A 19,348-nucleotide genomic window follows, 5' to 3' on the forward strand; every position below is an offset into this window, starting at 1 on the left:
CGGCGACCCTAGCGAAAAGTCATTTCACGCCTTTGACGGTGGATTTGTAGGTGATTTGCCATCCAAGCAGGTGTGACATCAGAGCTTATTGCTCCATAGATCGAGAAAGGGCACCACAAGCCCCGATTGGACGCAATTGTCCCTCTCAATATCCCCCGGACGGTTCGTCGGCGCCAACGTGGGGCAGCAGGGAGTTTCATTGGCAGCGTGCTTCAATACCCAAAAGCTGGAGTAGGGACGCCTCGGCCAGGAGCGCCTGACCTTCTCTACGAACACAGAGAGATCTCTGGGAGAGGTCGGAGGCTTCTGCCACGGCACAATCTATACACACAGGGGTCAATGCTTGAGGTCCTTATCGATTATTATCCCAGCCACCGCAAACATCTTGGTGGCCCAGTGATCAGATATCGGTAGGGAACCTCGGAGCGCCATGCGGACATTACCCGACATTGATCTGACGAAAATTTGTTGCTGAGCAGGACGGAGTCTGTGGTCCACAATAGAGTTCAAGGCTGTCTGACTCTACGTCTGGAGCACGGGCACGACTCCAGTCCACTCCCCCCTTGCCCGCTCCTCCCAGTACCCTTCCTTTCCCGTCCTTAGCTTCCAGACAACCTCGTCGCCGAGTTCCACCTTGGTGAACCATCGAGGTTTCCATTCCTTATTGTTTGCCTCCATCTCCCTCCTGCGCGCCCGCTGTGCTTCTTCAAGTTGATTCTTCAGCTGCTCTGCGGCCTCGTGGTCGCCCTTCTCGAGAGCGATCTGATCGGGACGAAGGCGGCTGTCTGTGGGCGCTATCTTTCCCTCCTCGACCTCGGTCATCTCGTTGAGTTGAGCTGCAAACAGGGTCATGCCGTAATGCTTCGGTGCATTCGGGACCAGCGCGCCGGCCGACCAAATGGTGTTCCTTTGGCCAAGTTTCCCCGGTTCTTTTAATTGCAACGAGTCTGTCCATGTCCCGTGGAGCCCAATCGACAAGTCCTGGCCTTGAGAATCGATAGTTTGCACTTCCACTTCTTCACTTCGCCCAGAGAACATGCCTTTGGCCTTGAAGGACACAACTGCCTTACGCCCGGCGCTGTCGTTATAGATCGTCATGGTGCCGGTAGGTTCGACGTACTTCTCTCCTGCGATGATGTTACGCAGGAAACACGTCGCCGAGGCCCAGCTATACGTTTCTCCCGTGCTGTGCAGTACCAACCGTGCTTTCCCCTCGTTGATAATTTCAGAAGATTTGCCCCAGAATTTCTGTGACGGCAAAGGCGACTGGGTGAATGTCCAGTTTTCAGATTCGGCATGCAAGGCAAGTTGTACAGGGCGGTGCGACACCTTTTCGGAGATGAGGCGGAAACCCCGGTCTTCTCGGACAAGTTCAAATGTCTCGCCCAGCATGGGATTGAAGGGTTTGCGGATCGACCTCTCTTTGACACGACTGTTCGAAAGGGAGGAGACGGCAAAAGCAGCGACGTACATCAGTCGCTCAAACGTATCGTGGCACTTGCCTGCACTGTCCAGCAATTGGGAGTACTCCAGCTGTTCGGCGGCTCGTTGGAGGAGGGAAAGAGGTTCGTTCGCTGACACCGGCATGGATATCGTAGACAGATCCTTGCCCACGTTCTTCCGGAGAAACCCTATCAAACTTGGGGGCATAATCGTCGGAGCTGCTATACTTTGCCGCCTGGTTATCGGTTGTAGCGGCAGCGGCACCAGACTTTTCGCCCTCGGAGGGAGGTATGAGGATACGCTCCCTGAACGGCGCTTCAACACGTCTTCTGAGTCCTCGCCAATATCACTGCTGGTTGCTGAGTCTTCATCTCCCTCTGGACTGTCCTCGAAGCCCTCGTGGTCGGTATCGCCGTGAATGTCGAGCACGTGCATCTTATCTTCGGCGTCAAAGTATTCCTGCGAGTCGACTGATTGGATGCTCAGCCGGGAGACTGCAGACTTCGGTGGTGTTGTACGTCGAATCTTGCCCTCGGCCATAACTGAAGAGAATTCGCCAACAACTGAATCCAGATCATGTAACAGCGCTCGGCAGTGGTCGTACATGCTTTCTTCGTGGTGGGAGCGAGGCCGCGTAGCTATCGGTCCGGTCGGTGGAGGAGGTGTCCCGTTGCGCAAGATAGGCTCCACGCCCGGGAGTGGGACGGCCAATTGAGCGGAAACACTGCGCTTAAAAATGTTTGACTGAGTGGCTGTCATACTGGTTTTGCGTTTCCAAAAAGGCCGCTTGTCATCCTGCCTGAAGTAATCCTCCCCAGAAGGTCCCTCGGTTGGAGTTGTGCTTGGTGAAGCTGATCCCAGTCTAGGGGAGGGCATGGGGCCAGGCTGCGCGAGGGTATCTAGACAGAGGCGACGTACAGCGTCTCGGGTGCCCGATATTCGGCTGAGCAGCGTCTCCAACCTCGCCCATTCCTGCTCGTCGAAGTAAGAGGAAGCGCGGCCCTCGATGTTCCCATCCGGACCCAGATGCAGATTGTCTGTGGGAATTTTGATCTCCAGCATAAGCTTGGTGGCGGTTTCCAAAGCCTCCTTCCAAGCTACAAAGTCGGCCTCGTTATTTGCCTTTAGGTGCCAAAGCTCAACGCCTGAATCAATTGAGATTTCACGGGTTTTGCTGTTGGCTGAAATGGCTGCCAGTGAGAGAGGAACGGCACCGCGGAGGGCTGAAGAGTTCCGATCTCGGTAGTATGACAAGGTGGAAGACGTAAAGTCCAAGCAGAAGAATCGTCTGGCATAACCTTGATGTTTCTTGCGCCTCAGCTTTTGGAGCACACCAGTATGGATTGAAGAAGGATCCCCCACAAGGCTCATGCCTTCTGGGACAGGCGCCATGCTCCCTCCAGCAGACTGCTGGCTGATGGAAGTTTGCCTCAGGGAATCAATAGATCCTTTATCCTTTGCCTTCAATTTCGGACTCCTCTTAAACAATGTAGAGGCATTGTTCGCAATGGCCATGGCGGAGGCCATCGACTGCGGGTGCTGTAATTGCGCACCAAACTGTATTTGCGGTTGACACGCTGTCGGGTAGGTGAGCAGGAAGATGGTTGCTGTCTTTGAAATGCTCTTGGAGAAGGTATTGTCGAATACCAGAGCATAGTTCCCTGCTTCGCCGAGGCGCACGTCATGTTTGCCTTGAGTCACCTTGTCGGCCTCACATTTGCCTATCCACTTGACTTGTTTCAGGCCGATACCGGTCAACTTCTCGACAGCGGTCGACTGTGCTTCGGGCTTTTCCTTCTCTTCGTCGTCCGGTGGGTGGGTAGGTGAGGGTGGATTCAAGGAGGTGGAGGAGCCGTGCAGGGTCGACAGAGGTCCGGGGTGCTTGAACAGGCCGAGATTAAGCGACTTCTTGTGAGGCTGAACTGTCCACGAGATTGTATGCTCTTGCTTGACGTTGACCCAGCGCACGAGGTAGTTCTAAGCTCCGGTCAGTATTCCTACACGTGTAAAATAGGCAGGTCCGCACCCTGGAATGAACCTCGATCTGTTCGAGACCAGCCATGGAACCGACGGTTTGCTTTGGTCAAAGCCCTGCGTCCGTCCTCACGACATGGCAATGTAAGGATATTTAGCTGAACATCTATCGCCTTGTCTGACCCGGCGAGTAGTGTAATGCTGGGGTCACATCCGAATCCAAGTTTCCTGGCAAATCCGACCTGTTTCCCGCAAGTTGATGAGGGGTCCTAAAATCCACTCGGTACAATAGTAGCCGTGAAGATCGGTAACTAGGTGGAGGCGACACCCATACCTTGGTACTCGCTCTTCGCGGAATCAAGATACGAAGCGTCGATCGGAACTGGCCTCAAGAAGTTGCCAAGAAGGACGACACGAGACACTGATCAGTGGCATGTTTGTTGGAGAGTTATGGACAACATCTGACATAACAGGCATAAATTACATACAGGGCATTCCAAGGCAGCAGACGCCTCCTGATACTGCTACTTTTAACATCCATCACCTCGTATTGCCGGCATCAGTCGGCTCCTTAAGGTTATTTCAGCCACTTGTTCCCGGTTGGCCTAATTAATATTCTTGCTTGCGGCTACTTTCGGATTCGCGAGGCGCGACAACAGGCATTCCAGTTTCGGCGCCCACTACGCGGAGATGCAAGTCAATAAGATATGCGGTGATTCCCTCACAGCATCCGTCTAGGCTCGCTGCGTGCTCCGTTTGATATTGATACAATTGCGCAAAACCACGAACAGGATCCTCTTCTGATCCCGCCTTCACTACCTGGCGTCTATTGACGGCTTCTTTGCTCGCTTGCTTCGTGCCGCCTCATCCTTTGCCTCCTTCTTGCGCTTGATGCTCCTCGAAGCGCCTCCCTTGGGCCGATATCCGCCATCTTCGTCCCGTTCGCGTTTTCTTTTGCCTCGTGACGGTGCTGTCTCCGCGGCGAATCCCTCGTCGTCGTAGTCCTTTTCCTGTTTGATCAGGTCCTTCTGGGCAGATTTTCGGGCCGAGCTCCGTGATCCTGCGGCCCGAGGTGTCCTGTCTGCGCCAGTCTCGTTATCCTGGAGGAACACCTGGGGTTGGTGTTTCCGAAGCCAGTTATACACCGAGACAGGGTTCTTTAGCTGAGTCTCTCGTTCGCGTTCTGTGTTTTTCTCTGCGTTTCGGTTGCCTAGACTGCTGATAGCATGAGGTCGCGGATTCGACGCCGCACCGTCGAGGAAGGCGTCCAGGCCCTGGAGGTATTGCTCTTCTTGCTTGACCGTCAGAACGCCGCTTGACCCAACATTTCTCGGATCCGGCTTGTCCACTAAACGATGCGCGGGAGGCACAAGGGCAAGGAGGGACGCGTAGGAGTGATTGGGGGCGAATTCGGGCGACCTGAGTACGGTAGCTTCGATCTCCCTATATTCGGCCACGGTGATTTCCCCAGCCTGCAGTCGAGCTCTCGCTTTGTGCAATTCCAGATTTGCATCCTCTTCGGAAATGAACGGGCTCGTATCTCCCCTGCTTGCGCCCGTTGACCTGAGGTCGTAGCGGAGCCGCGGCGGCACTTGAGGGCATGAGTTGAGCTCGAGGAGCAGTTCAAGGAGTTGGCTAATGAAACGTTCAGTGACAGGCACATAAGATGTAGGTGTGGTGTATTACTCTGTCTGTTCAGCGAGCCTCTGAGCTATGTCTGTGATTCTCTGCTCTTCCTTGAACAAGGAATTGCTCTCTCGCATCTTCTCCTCAAATGTGACCATAATCTTGCGATATTTCCGTCTGTGTCGCGAATTAGCAGCGGCATGAGGAGTAGTCACGGTTCAGGGGAAACACACCGGTAGGACTTTCGAGACGTCGTGTGTTGATCAGATACGTCCGTCTTCGGCTCGCCCATCGAGGGGTCTTCTCCTGGTTCTATTGAAGACATGATGTGCCAAAGTCGCGGTGGATCTCAGAAGTTCTGGATCATTCAAGAAGTAGTGCGCGAAGTACATGAAATTGTAGTGAGTGAATGATCGGAGGTTGAGGTGTCATGAATGAGAACGAGCCGCAGCCACAGCGCGTTCTGGAATTGCGGCGGCAGCGGATTGCATTTCCGCACAGGAAAAAGTCCGACTAGTGGCAGAATCTCATTTTCCAACTCTTCGACATGGTGTGGTCACATTAGTCCTCGTTAGTCTAGCAGGTCCTACGTCTTCGAATTCTCAAGATGGGCGTCACTGCGCCGGAGGTCAAAGCACCACAAGTAAAAGGCCGCAAACGAGATCCGACAGAGGCAGAGCTTGAGATAGATGTCGATGCTCCCGAACCTCCCTCGAAAAAGGCTCTGCGGAAGGCGAAGAAAGCAAAAGTATCCACCAACAACACGTCGCCTGTAGCCAAGGAGGAGTCTCGACTCCCATCATATGGGCAAGACGAGTCCGGAGCAAAGAACAAACGCTCTGATCATGGGATCTGGATTGGCAACTTATCATTCGGCACTACTAAGGAGGATCTCCTCAGGTTCCTGACGACAAGTTCTACTGGGGCCTTACAACCTGACCAAATCACTAGGGTTCATCTACCCCAAGGACCACCCAAGTTTGGCAAGCCGCAGAACAAAGGGTTCGCATATGTCGACTTCTGCGACCGGAAGTGCGTCGAGACAGCTCTCGAGTCCAGCGAGTCTATGGTGGCCGGTCGCCGTGTGCTAATCAAAGATGCAAAGAATTTTGAGGGGAGACCTGAGCAGAAGAACGACAAGGCTGGAACGACTGGCCATCCTCCGAGCAGGAGGATATTCGTCGGCAATCTGGATTATGCAACCACGGTTGAGGACCTCGAGGCTCATTTTGACACTTGCGGAACCATCACTTCCACACATATGGCGACTTTCGAGGACTCTGGGAAGTGTAAAGGATACGCTTGGATCGAGTTCGAACAACTGGCTTCTGCGGAAAAGGCCATTCGAGGCTGGGTTGAACCCGATGCCGGGGCAAAACACGCGGCACCAAAGTCGAAGTCAGGAAGTGGCAGAGTTTGGGTGAACAAGATTCAGGGCCGAAAATTAAGGATGGAATACGCCGAAGACAAGGCTGTTAGGTACGAGAAGAGGTTCGGAAAGAATGCAAAGATTGCGGCCTCGAGGACAGAACAATCAACAGCTGAGGCTGGTAGTGTAGAAGTGGAGGGTGACCAGCTCTTGCAGCCAGTCAATGACAGGAAGGCCCAAAAGCCCAAGCCAGCAGGCAAATATTCGGAGGAAACCGTACAGAAGCTTACGGGCGCCATCGTCGAGAGCAGGGGTCAACGGACGTTGTTGGAATAGGCAGATACCTAACCAGACAGTGGGTGTTGATGTTCACGTTGTTTAGCGAGGCTCATCCGATCCGTACCTGGTAGGGGTGGAAGTCGGTTTGGCGTCACAGGCACGTTTTAGGCTTAGCAATAATCTGGGGCAGCGCGGGCATGGATCGGGGTTAGCTCCTCGTGGCGCCTCAAAGCAGGACCGACTTTCAACGCTGGTCAAAAGACGGTTTTGCTGGCGAGATGCAATGCAGTCTTGTGATTCCCAAGTGTACTGATTCCCTTCACGCTGCTTTTCTTCACTAGACCCTTCAGAGTCCAGTCGCTGCTCATCGCCCCGCTGCGTCCTTCTCTGCCTTGGCTCACGGCGACATGCTGTCATGATCAAGTAAACCGTTCAACAAATACAACCATCGACGCACCATCACGGCTCGAGACTCGAGTCCTCGACAACCCAGGATGGTCCATCACTGTCCCTACTAGAGTGTAATCAACCTCGGCGACGCTTCCCTCCGCCAGCGATTCTTGCTCCACCCGATCTCGTCACAATCATGCCTGCGCCTCGAAGGAAAGATCTGCTCGCAAGCAGGCGCCGGCGTCGACAGGATGAAGGAGAGGAAGAGGAATCCGTGCTGGGTGACCTTGAGGATGACTCGCTCAGCGAAGGCTCTGCGGTCAGCCACGGTGAGGATGAAGTCGAATTTGAAGGCAGTGAGTCAAGTGGGGACGAAAGAGATCCGGCACAAACAACCGCAGCAACCACGCTGAGTCCCGCAGAGCACGGACAACAAAGGGCGCCCGGTGAGCACGTCAAGGATGTGGCAAAGGCCCCTGATGACGCCTCCAAGCCGTCGGCCGAGACGCAAGCAACACTGCACGGTGTAAATCAGGGTCAGCAGGCACAAGAGGCGGAACAACTCCAGTTTGATAATCTGCCCACATCAGCGGAGGCTGTTTCCTCCCTGGCCGAGATTGTGCCTCCTAAAGCTCCTCGGAACGAGACTCCTGCACAGCGTGCTCGCAGAGAGCATCAAGAGTACATCCGCCAGAGGAACGCCGATCCTGCTTTCGTCCCGACGCGAGGCGGTTTCTTCCTTCATGACGACCGAAACTCGTCCTCTATAGCCCCAAATGCAAGATCTCTCGGACGGGGACGAGGCCGCGGTCACGGTCTTCCCATGAGCACAGGGTACGTAAGATGCACATCACTGTATGCATCTGCTGACATACGCAGTCGATCCCCAGGCTTCAACGAGCCTACGGACAAGCCCTGGGCGCATGATCTTCATGACGAGCACGAAAATGAAAGCAAACCGGAGCGGAATCGGAGCAAGCCAACTCATGTGCCAAATGAAGCCACGAAAGAACCGAGCGAACCCACGTCCATTCCTTCTGCGCCAAACAGGTCGTTCTCCTTCACAACAGTCCTAGGGAATGTCAACCTGCAGGTCTCGTTGCCAGGCATGGCTCAGAAGATGGTTGTGCCGAATGTGGTCAAGAAGCATCATACACTTCTTCCCCAGCATCGTCCTCCATTGAGAAGAGACAAGCCAGTCCGTGTGTCCATTCCAGATGCTGCGCCGCGGTATATATTTCCTAGCACCGACCGCTCCTTCATTTTCATACCACGAGCTTTGCGACCAAACCAACAAAATTATCCACGGGGTCGTGGCAGAGGAAGCTTCCATGGCAGCCGCCGACCAAGCATATATGGTGGTGGCTATACTCCAAGTGTTGCCATGAGCCGGAAATCTTCCCTCGGAGCATCTACTATGCGCGACGGTATCAGGTCACCAACGGACTCAGTCATGTCTCGCCACGTTCCCGCTGTCATTGACGGCACTCGACCAGTGGTCCGTATGCCGTCAGCTGGGCCTTCACCGGCTCTCATGCATGTTTCCAGGCTCAATGGCCAAAACGCCATGCCTATCAATCACATTCCGGCCGTGCAGTTGCCATACCCTGCAATGTACGGAGGCCACTCGACGACTATTCCCATGCACCAACCTCGCCCTCAGAAAGCCGTGTCTCTGGCGGATATTGAGTCTCCAGCGTCTTTTCATTTCAAAGCTCCTCAGCAGCAACAAGAGCAGCCCTTTCATCAGCAAGTCCCTGCACATTATGGCAACCAGTATCCGGACGAGAAGGCTGGTGCTCCGCCAATCCAGCCCGCGGTTTCTGCAATGGCGAGCGCTACACCCTTGTCGCAGATCCCGGAAGGTGCGGTCTTCGCGCCAGGGTTTCAACCATACCCAGTCATGGCTGGGCCGGCCTATTTTGGCGCGCCATACAACAACGGACCAGTCTTCTACCCGTCATTGGCTGACACCAGCTCGTTTGGACCTCCAATGGGTGGGCCGGCACTGGCACCGAACTTCATTCCTGGTTCCCAATCACACCCGGTGAGCTACATGCCGCCCACTGGACCAGCCGAAGGTGCCGTGGCTGGCAGCATGATGGCCCATGAGACGAATGGAATGGTCTACTACTATAAGCCAACCATGTTCACGCCGGGTGGTCAATCAGGCATGCAGCAGTTCCCAATGGCGCCGAATGGCAACATGATGCCCCTGGGTGACGGGGTGCCTGGTCAAGCTCCTTTCTACTACACTTCTGTTCCCACCGCGATGTTCTATCCGACACAGTCTGGCTGATATTCGGGTGTCGACACCCCCTCTCATTTGTCTTGACTTTTACATGTTCAGCGTCTCATGGAGTTGAGGAGCACTGTTGCAGATGCTGAGAAAGCAGGGTTCGGGACATTGTAATAGGCTTTCGAAAAAGAAAGACCTTTCCTTTCTGTCTTGTCTCACAACCACGAATTCGAGATATCCACCTCACAATTTCTGCATGTACATTATATCTCGTGGCTGAAAAAGAGAAACGGTCGTTGATTGTTACATTTCTTTGGTGAGCATGGCTTAAAGACAGAAACCAGAGGGAATCATTATGGTTTCATGGCTGTCGACCGACCAACTAGCCCCAGCGAGCGGGTTCCTCTCACTCGTACGGAGGAGTCAAGAGGAGGAAATTGCCCAACATGCTTCAGTAGAAGGAGGGCGTGCTCCTCGAGAGTACGGTAAGAGAACACCTTGAAGCGACTAAAGTCTACCTGACACTGTTTAGTCTTGACACACGTGGCTATCCTCTTCAAGCCGTTGAGAACACACTGCAACCCGTAGCCAGTGCCGTCTCTTGCTTTCTGATTTCTGAGGACTTGGGCCGTCAATTCGTGTTGTATGGCCTTCTCCACCGATGCTCACATTACTTTCCACGGTGCGGTTCCATGCGTATGTCGGTCCACGAATCATCGGTTGCGGCAGGGTCACTGCTATTCTGTATTCTGTTTGGTGGTCGCCTATTTCGTCACGTGGGCAGTGAGGCGGGGAAGATTGCCAGTGACAGTGACAGTGATTGCCTCAGCCAGGCTGCTGCTTTCAAGCTCGCACCCGTCATCTCTCCATCTCCACTGCCTCCCGTCTGCTTTGACCACCTGCACGACCGCTTATCCATCCTCATTCCACCACCTGCGCCTCTTCCTTTCGTTCTCTGTATCTCCTCCACTGACAGGAGGCATCGTCTCTTCATGTCCTTGCCCTTGTGAGGTCTTCTTCTCGACCCTGACCTGACCGCCTCTTCGCAACCCGCCCGCAAGGTGCAACAACGGTCAATCCGGTCGACACCGCCTAAGCCCATCATGGCTACGCCTCATCCTCACACAGGTCCTGTTGGGCCTGACACTCCCATTACTGTCAAGGTCATCATCGACGGCACAAACAGGAGATTTAAGTTGCCTCTTCGTGACCTCGGTGCCACTGTGCTTCCTCAGAAGGTACGCAGATCTGCCGAGAGTCAGCCTCGACGACACAGCCTTTCGGCTATCACTCTGTCCTGCTTGACTAGTTCAATTCCACGGCGCCTGAGACACAAGAGGGCTAACAGTTCTTTCTGCTTGCAGCTTCGAACCTTGCTTGCCATTCCTCCCGAGCAGGAGGTCCGCTTCGACCGATTCTCCGACTCCGCCGGAACCTATATCACACTTGATAGCAGTAACCCGGCTGTCTACAAGCAACTCTATCGGGCAGCAAAGGCCAAACTCAAGCTACGTCTGATGGCTACCCTCGAAAGAAAGCCTTTGAAGGGACAACTGGCTGCTAACATGGCGATGGACCTGACAAAGCTCACCGTTTCCCTCCCGGAATCGAGAAATACCTTTCTCGAGACTGTCCTGTCTCAACCCGTGGGCAACGGCGCGGCACCATCTTTCAAGTCCTTCCAAAAGACTTGTCAATACTCCCCAATGTGTGCCATACCAGGTGCCTTTGATCTTGACGTCAGCAACAGCGAGCAACCGGCCAAAGCCGCTTCTCTGTACAGCAGCAAGGATGTCTACAGCCTGCCTACTCTTCCCCAGATGAGCGACTTTCCGACCGATTCATACACCGTTGACTGCAACCACTGCGGCTCGTCCGTTCCAAACGAGCATTACCATTGCGGTATCTGCGAGGGCGGTGACTTCGACCTCTGTAAAGCTTGCATTGACGCAGGGATCACCTGCGATGGAGACGAGCACTGGTTGCTCAAGCGAACCATTCTCAATGGAATTGTTGTCCCTAGTACCACCGAGACTCTCCCTCCCAAGAAGCTCTCCAAGAGCCCAACCGCAGAGTTGGTCACCCCCATCGGTCCTGAGCAGGATGGTGATGATTTGACCTGCAACTCTTGCATCTGCCGTATGTCTCCCGACAACCAGTCTTGTGTGCTAGCTAACTGAGACAGAAATGCCCGCTCGCGACTTTGTCACCTGCCAGGAATGCCCTGACTATGACCTTTGCCTATCTTGCTTCCGCGATAATGAGCATGGCCATGACCCTTCGCACAATTTCAAGGCACAAGAGCCCGAGGCTGTCAAAGGAGACATGGCCATCAAGGCTCTCTGTGTTCCTGGACGTGGCGTCCGTCATGAAGCTATCTGCGACGGCTGCAATCAAGTACGTCTCGTGCGAGGCTTTCGAAGATTCTTAGACTGATTTTGATTAGGGTGTCTACGGTGTTCGACACAAATGCCTGTCTTGCCCTGACTTCGACTATTGTGCGACTTGCATTGCTACTGCTGGCGAGAAGCACCCCGGCCATCGGTTTGCACCAATTTACACACCGATAGGTATCATGCGTGTTACAAAGCCGACCCACCGTGGTATCTACTGCGACGGCCCCTTGTGCACATCCTACAAGGGTTACATCACTGGCGACAGATACAAGTGTGCTGTCTGCCACGACACCGACTTCTGCGCTAACTGTGAGGCTTTGCCCAACAATGGCCACAATGCAAGCCATCCTTTGATCAAGATGAAGCTGCCAATTCGTCACGTCTCCATCACTACCCAACACGATAGTGAGAATGGCCAGAAGACCGCGCAGTTGGGAGACCGACCGATGGCCAAGCATGCGGCTACCGAGACGGCCCGATCCACTTCTACGAACGCCGCGACCCAGGTGCAAACTGTCGCAGAGGTCAGTCCTACTGAGGTTATCCCTGCGATGGTTGAGATATCCCGATCGAATGAGATCCCACCCATCGCGCTAACCCAGAAAGACCTCCAAGCCTGGTATGTCAGTGACTCGACTCCCGATGGCACTAAGATCGCGCCCAACCACTTCGTCTCTCAATCCTGGACTTTGCGTAACCCAGGCCCCGATTTATGGCCAGCGGGCTGTGCTGTATACTACATTGGTGGTGACGATATGCGTAACCTCGATGTACACCACCCGTCTAGCGTGAGTGCTATGACCATGGCCAACCGCAGCAATGTCCTAGGTTCTCCTCTTGAACCTGGCAAGACCGCAGTCTTCACAGTTCTCCTCAAGTCCCCTGCTCGCGAGGGACGAGCCATCTCCTATTGGCGTCTCAAAACCCCAGGTGGTGTCCCGTTCGGTCACAAACTCTGGGTTGACATCGAGGTCCGCTCAACTCCGATCGAGCTGCCGATTCGCTCTCACATCTTGCCACCTGCCCCGGTTACGGTCGAAACGGTCGACGAGCCAAGAGGGGATGACAAGTCACAGGACAGCTCAACCATGATCTTCCCTAAGCTCGAGAAGGAATCTCCAATCTCCAGTGTGCACGATGTCCGTGAAGGACAGGCTGAAGAGGCACCGGCGGCCGTGATGGAGCCTACGACCAAGACCGAGGAGCAAGAACTACTTGAAGATGTCGAGAGTCTGGAACTGGAGGATTCCGACAGTGACGATGAAGACTTCCTGACTGACGAGGAATACGATATCTTGGATGCGAGTGATGAGGACTTGTTGTCGGAGGGGCATCGCTCTGTGGCCAAGTGAAGCCGCCATCAAGGATTTGCTCTTGACGAAAATAATGGTGCATCGCCTAACTATCAAACACAATGCTGTGCATGGTCCACATGATGGCTTCGACTCCACGGCACACAGTGAGATGAAAACAATGATCAAGGGAATATGCAGTTCAGGGTACGGAGGTCATCTTGGATCGGGCTGAACCGGGCATGGGGGGCGAAAGCGGAAAGGGAATGCGACTGCTCAATACTCAATGCTCGATGCTCAAACTTTTTCTCCTTAGTGACAAGGTAGTGCTACGTCTTCAAACTCATTGGCATGATAACATGTCTCATTTCTCCGTGTTCGAGAGATGCATATCGTAGAAACGATGGTGGCGGAACCTTAGCCTGCCTGCGAGCCTCGATTTGAAATCCGGTAGTTCGCACGGACATGGCGGGCGCCCAGTGGTTTCTAGCGTCGTCATTAATTAGTGCAAGTACTCCAGGATTCGGCCTTGATCAGCTGCCACTGCAAGGGGAATGATGCGGGTGCCTTCGGGTTTGGTGAGTGTGACTTGTCAGTGACTAGACCGAGGTGGTGGACTGTGCAGGAGGAGGCATGTGCTGGCAAGGTCCTCGTGGTGACTCCTCGCTCCCCAGGTTTGCTGCATGGCCGTTTTGTGGGTGGCCCAATCCTGTCGCGAGACCCTTCCACACGCCTTGGTTGCCATTCACTGACTGCACTTTGACCGCTTCCTATTGTGCGTTGTGATTTAACGTCTGGTTCTGCCACTCACCCCCCTCTATTGTGCCCTTCTGCTTGCTTCTGAGGACCTTGGAATATCCTCTATTCGGCATTCTGCGCCGTGTATATAAGCAGAGCGAATTCTTCCCACATGGAAATTCGACGACTTCCGCCACATCACCTTTCTTATCGAGCCTCGAGACCCAAAGGGTGACTTGACACACTTCGACCGCAGTCGGCACCGACACAAGCAAGACGGACTAGAACATCTTGGATATATTTTCTTCAGCAGAACATAGACTTCCGCACGGCAACCAAGCCTCACAATGCACGACGACCTGAGACGCAAAGCGCTGGAGAGCGGCAAGACCGTCTCCAAAAAGGCTCAGTCCAAGCAGTCGTCACGAGGAAGTTCACGAGGAAACTCGGCTCCGAACTCGCGCGCTGCCTCCCGTGTCCAGAGCCGAGATGTTTCCGACGATGAGGATCTCGACAAGGGGAATCTCAGCGACGAAACTACACAAAGGTACCGCAACCCACCCTCAGCTGAGCTCCCTGCAGACGCCACTGACATTATGGCGGACAGTATCAACTCCATAGATGCCCTCCTCGAAACCGACGACATCAACGAGTATACCACCGACCAGGCACGGTTCGCGGTGAATAACGTAATCGACGAAATCCTCGATCGCAAGGGATCCAGCACCCAAACCCGGGAGCATCATTTGACGGTCTATGCAAAATATGTGGCATCTCACTACCTTGCTGACGTACTCTATAACCGAGTCGAAGAGTTACTGCCAGCGTTTCTGCGGAGCATCCGAGCAGAAACGACCGAGACTGAGACCACGATGGCTCTGCGGGCATTAGCACTCACGGCCATCACATACGCCGCGTCAAGTCTGTACGAGACAGTGTCCGCGCCCCTTAAAAGAACCATCGCAGACTCTCAGTCGGCGCCGGTCAAGGCGGCTGCTATCTATTCTCTTGGTATTTGCACTGTATTCGGCGGTGCTGGAGACGATGAGATCCTGGACGTCATGACCTTCCTACATGAGGTGGTGGCGAGCGATGGCGCTTTCGTCAACGCTGATGACAGCGCGGAAGTCGTCGCAGCAGCCCTGCACACCTACGGCTTGTTGGCAACCGAAGTGGATGATCTCGAGCACGAGTCCGAGGACGCCGTAACCACGTTCCTCGATCAGCTCGATGCTGACAATGCAAAAGTACAGATCGCGGCGGGCGAGAATATTGCTTTGCTGTTCGAGAAGTGCTACACACCACGCGAAGAAGACGACGAATCTTCCGAGGAGGAGGAAGACTCGCTAGAGGAAGAACTGTCAGACCGACCCCATATCCAGTCTTACCTGATCAAACGATACAATCCATACCACAACGCCAAGGAGGTTGTGGACAAGGTGAACGCTCTGGCCTCGCTGAGCACCAAGTCAATGAACCGACGGGACAAGAGATCCCTGCATCAAGCTTTTGCCACCATCGCACTGACGGTCGAGGATCCCAGATCAGGTCTTCAGGCCAACAATGCTTCGAAGATGGTGGTGCGTATTCATCGCGAAGGAGAGATGCGAGTGGACAAGTGGTGGAAGTTGATGCGACTCAACGCGGTCCGGAGACTGCTGGGGAGCGGCTTCGTCAACCACTACTTTGAGGGCAACAAGCAAGTTCTGGACGCATTGCCCATGATCATGCGCGGCGTCGGGGAGGCAGGCATGCAGAGTCCGAGGAAAATGCCGGCGAACAAGGCTGCGAAGGGAAAATATCGTGACCAGCGGCGATTCATCTCGGCCAACTATTCAGAGAATTGACATTATGGAGACGGAACTAGTGGTGATGGCGGCGACGGTGTTTAGTTCTATGTTCTGCATCTTCCGTTCATCATGTACGCAGGCATCCAGAAAGACCGTTGAGAACAGGCACAGATACGGTCTTAGTAGAAGATATGCACGCAAACCATTCCACCGATTGATACACTTGCGCTACCTAGTTCTCGCCTTCCAATGCGGTAATAGGTCGGAGCCGTGGAGTCAGCAGCAAGCCAGCCTGCACGCTGCACAGTGAGCAAACGAGCTATTTCCTCCCTCGGCATACATAGTGGTCCAAGCATTCAAGGGAGATGCACATAGGAGCACGTGTGCAGTGTCCAGCATATGATTACTACACCTTACCCTTGCTACCTACCTAGGTACGGAGTACAGTACAGACCTCGTATTCCCTCTCACCGGGGCGGCGGGCTAAAGAGAGGCCGACCACGTCATAGCATCGCCTCTACTACGAAAGCAGTACTCCGTACGGAGCGGCCCCTCGTTGGGCTTGAATTAGCTTTAGTCGCCCCTGAAAGAAGCCTCTCTAGCGATGCACCAACGCCTCGGTAGGCGTTGATGATGGTCTTGATTCGCAGCGCGAGACACGCGACACCACGACTAGAGGTTGCGGGCACGTGCTTAGTGAGAAGCGTCATGGGCCTTCATTCAGAATGGGCTTCTGATGCTGCGTTCTCGCACACAGTACGAGACCCGAAGAGATCCTGTTATCTGTAGGGGCCCGAAGTTGCTTCCGCGCAAGAGCTGTGCACCGGGGCTGAAGAGAACCGCGTACGTGGTACGGTAGGCTGGTGGAAGGCCTCGATGAATCGGGTCAGCACGCCCTTGACCCCTTTGGCCTCTCAACTTGCGAGCTGCGGGCCTCCCCTATTCCCCGAAAAGCTTCAGGTGACACTCGAGCCCTCAGACTCCTGACAGAGCCGATCACGGCAGCCTGAATTTACTCCTGGATGAACACGACCCATCAGACAGTGTGCCTATACAGTCTCAAAGTGATGACCAGTGCCTGCAGTGTGTCTCAAGCTTGGAGATCGCGGTCGCTACGGCTGTTCGACACCACAAGCGACCTTGGCCCAGCTGACATGATGTGGCGAAGCGATTTCTCGCTGATTATCATGCCCCGAACCGTACTCCGTAATGATTAACACCCCATACGGCAGGCTAATTCTGGGACAGGCTGAGGCAGGCCCAATTCTCAAACGTGCAAGCTGCGGGCGACAGCCAGTCCCAGGCTGTTGCTGAGATTTCGCCCCGCTAACCAGGTGGACTCTGCCTTCAGCTTAAGCCTCTTTCCGCCGCATAAGACGCGGCGGCAGGTCTTGCCTAATGTGCCTCTCTCAGCGTGCGATTCGTTGCTCCTGGATTTTCTTCATCCCTCAACAGTCGCCTGGTTCATTCCTGGCTTTGGTGTTGCGTGTTCTTCCATCTTTTTTCACTCAGCTCTCATTCACTCCAACGTCACTTTTCCCTCATTCACCGGCTCGTGTATTCTTTCTCATCTTAATACTTTCTTCTATTGTCTTTTTTATCCTCCCGTCACCCATCTTCTCCTCCACCCACCCGTTCCGGCCAGGTCTTCGCGGTTCGGGTCTCTCAGGGAAGAAGCAGCCGATCGCCCGACTCCCTGATCACTTGGACGCCAATCCTCCATCTTTGACGGGGGGCGGTCGCCGTGGTGTTGTTGCCTGCAAGCAGACGTCCGTGCTGTCTCTCCTTTCTCCCCGTTCGACGCCCAGTCGCCAGCGCCTTTACTCAACGTCGCGGCCTCTTTTCCTCACGTGACGCAACACCTTTGGACACGCGACACAACACTTGATCAACGGCCGTCCCGATTCTACAATAGACCCTTGTTCGCGCTACCCGTCTCAGCGCTCCATTGCCATCAAATCGCTTTCAATCATGGCCTCCACAGGCCCCTTCAATGTCACCGAGGCCGCTGAGGCCTCTACGCCTAACATGGGTGGCGCCCAGTTCGCCTCTCATACTTGGGTGGAGCCAATTGTATGTTGAGTCCGGTCCCGTGTCTCCTTCACCTCTAACCAGCGCAGATCGTTGTCTCCATCATGGTATCTTCTCTATACTTTAATCGAAGACACAACTTCCGGATATTCGACTCGGCTCGGGGCCGATCGCCGACTCGCTCGGTTCTACCTCACAACAGCTCCCAAATGTCCTCGCCGGATGGGTCGATCGACTCCGACTCATACTCCCCCGATTCGGACGTCTTCAGTTCATCCAGGTACCCGGCGAAGAAACGAAACTGCTGTGGCATGGTCGTTCGCACCCCCAACTCGTCTCGCTTTGCCGGCAACTGGCACTCGCGTGTCCTGGCCAAATGGCCCTTCCTGCTCGAAATGTTCTATTGGATTCTGAATCTGGCTTTCTACTCGCTCACCAAGGCTGTTGCGCAAGTCCTTTTCTCCTCGAACGATGGTTTATGGCAGCTTGCACAGGATCATGGCGTCCTTGTCCTCGACATCGAGCATAAGTCATGGCTGAGATTTTTGTTCCCGATCAAGGAGAGTGACTTTCAGGCTTGGTTTCTGAATGGGCATTTGACCGCCATTACGTTTTTGAACCGATTTTACTCTCTTGTCCATATCCCGGGCACCGTTGCGTATGTTTGGTCCCTCACCGAGCGTTGTCATCGCTAACACTGGTAGTTTTCTGTCATGGTACTACTATGCCGCTCCCACACATGCGACCTTCGCCACCGTTCGCCGAACTATGACGCTGGGCAATTTCGCCGCCTTCTTTATCTTCACCTTCTTTCCTTGTATGCCTCCTCGTCTCTTACCGAAGGAGTTCAACTTCCACGATACCGTCCGCCAATCAAATGCCGAGTCCGTCTGGGTTGGAGGAAATTATGTCAATCAGCTGGCCGCTATGCCGAGCTTGCACTTCACCTATGCATTTTGTGTAGGATCTACGTTCCTGTACCACTCTGGCATATTCCGTCGTTCTCAGCGAGGCGAGCCGCGGAAGCCCTTCTACACGCAGATCTTTTTCCTGGTCGCCGGTATCTGCTACCCGTTGCTGGTGCTCACGATTATCGTGGCCACCGCGAACCACTACTGGCTCGATGCAGTTGTGGCCATGTGTACAACCACCCTGAGCTTCTGTTGCAACAAGGTCTGGATGTTCTTGTTACCCGCTGAGGACATTCTTTGCTGGATTTTGCGGGTCGACAAGCCGACACCAACAACAGGAGACCGACTGAAGAGGAGAGAAGCTCAGTATCAGCTCGTCAAAAATGAGGAGGAGCCATAACTTTGCAATCAGCCATTGCGTTCTTCGATAAAGCTATAATTTTGTTTAGCGACCAATTGTGGCATCAACAAGGGCATCTGGGAATGCGATTCTTGCATGTTGGGCGTATTGGGAGGCTTGGATGGAAACGAATGCCTACACGGAGTAAAGCAGAAGGAAACTACAGTCAGGTCTTGTACGCATCGAACAAAGGTTCTTAGGACGATGTAACCAAGGCGAGAACACATCGCACAGCGAACCTATCACATTGCCCAGCACACAACATTTCCCCAGCGTCAGCACCTACCGGCAAAGCAAAACATGGGGGGTTTTCTTGTCTGCACGAAGCCGTGTCCGATCGGCGCTGGAATGGATCAACATCGACCGCCGAATCTTGCGACAGCAAAACAGCAGATACCTGAAGCCGCGAGTGTTGCGAGGTTGTCGACGGATACCGGTCATGACACTCCGTGGGGTCAAGAACGGGGGAG

At 54.2% G+C, this 19,348-nt stretch overlaps 7 protein-coding genes across 7 annotated transcripts; 5 read left to right on the forward strand and 2 right to left on the reverse strand.

Annotated features, from left to right (window-relative positions):
- Positions 1-522: 522 nt before the first annotated feature.
- Positions 523-3,505, reverse strand: A1O7_03841 (uncharacterized protein; the record flags this gene model as incomplete). The annotated part of the gene is made up of 2 exons (XM_007757858.1): positions 523-3,420; positions 3,470-3,505. 2 exons carry the CDS (start codon positions 3,503-3,505, stop codon positions 523-525), a joined length of 2,934 nt encoding a protein of 977 aa, XP_007756048.1.
- A 727-nt stretch (positions 3,506-4,232) lies between these two features.
- Positions 4,233-5,368, reverse strand: A1O7_03842 (uncharacterized protein; the record flags this gene model as incomplete). The annotated part of the gene is made up of 3 exons (XM_007757859.1): positions 4,233-5,052; positions 5,104-5,220; positions 5,277-5,368. The coding sequence occupies 3 exons, from the start codon at positions 5,366-5,368 to the stop codon at positions 4,233-4,235; spliced, it is 1,029 nt and encodes a 342-aa protein (XP_007756049.1).
- Positions 5,369-5,650: 282 nt separating this feature from the next.
- Positions 5,651-6,748, forward strand: A1O7_03843 (uncharacterized protein; the record flags this gene model as incomplete). The annotated part of the gene is made up of 1 exon (XM_007757860.1): positions 5,651-6,748. One exon carries the CDS (start codon positions 5,651-5,653, stop codon positions 6,746-6,748), a length of 1,098 nt encoding a protein of 365 aa, XP_007756050.1.
- A 529-nt stretch (positions 6,749-7,277) lies between these two features.
- On the forward strand, positions 7,278-9,380 carry A1O7_03844 (uncharacterized protein; the record flags this gene model as incomplete). Its single annotated transcript, XM_007757861.1, has 1 exon — positions 7,278-9,380. One exon carries the CDS (start codon positions 7,278-7,280, stop codon positions 9,378-9,380), a length of 2,103 nt encoding a protein of 700 aa, XP_007756051.1.
- Positions 9,381-10,423: 1,043 nt separating this feature from the next.
- On the forward strand, positions 10,424-13,068 carry A1O7_03845 (uncharacterized protein; the record flags this gene model as incomplete). The annotated part of the gene is made up of 4 exons (XM_007757862.1): positions 10,424-10,558; positions 10,685-11,459; positions 11,506-11,717; positions 11,767-13,068. The coding sequence occupies 4 exons, from the start codon at positions 10,424-10,426 to the stop codon at positions 13,066-13,068; spliced, it is 2,424 nt and encodes an 807-aa protein (XP_007756052.1).
- A 1,025-nt stretch (positions 13,069-14,093) lies between these two features.
- A1O7_03846 (uncharacterized protein) lies at positions 14,094-15,593 on the forward strand (the record flags this gene model as incomplete). The annotated part of the gene is made up of 1 exon (XM_007757863.1): positions 14,094-15,593. One exon carries the CDS (start codon positions 14,094-14,096, stop codon positions 15,591-15,593), a length of 1,500 nt encoding a protein of 499 aa, XP_007756053.1.
- A 1,914-nt stretch (positions 15,594-17,507) lies between these two features.
- A1O7_03847 (uncharacterized protein) lies at positions 17,508-18,878 on the forward strand (the record flags this gene model as incomplete). The annotated part of the gene is made up of 3 exons (XM_007757864.1): positions 17,508-17,609; positions 17,657-18,225; positions 18,272-18,878. 3 exons carry the CDS (start codon positions 17,508-17,510, stop codon positions 18,876-18,878), a joined length of 1,278 nt encoding a protein of 425 aa, XP_007756054.1.
- Between the last annotated feature and the right edge of the window lie 470 nt (positions 18,879-19,348).

Source organism: Cladophialophora yegresii, assembly GCF_000585515.1.
Source record: "Cladophialophora yegresii CBS 114405 chromosome Unknown aczIN-supercont1.3, whole genome shotgun sequence".
NCBI classification, from domain to species: domain Eukaryota; kingdom Fungi; phylum Ascomycota; class Eurotiomycetes; order Chaetothyriales; family Herpotrichiellaceae; genus Cladophialophora; species Cladophialophora yegresii.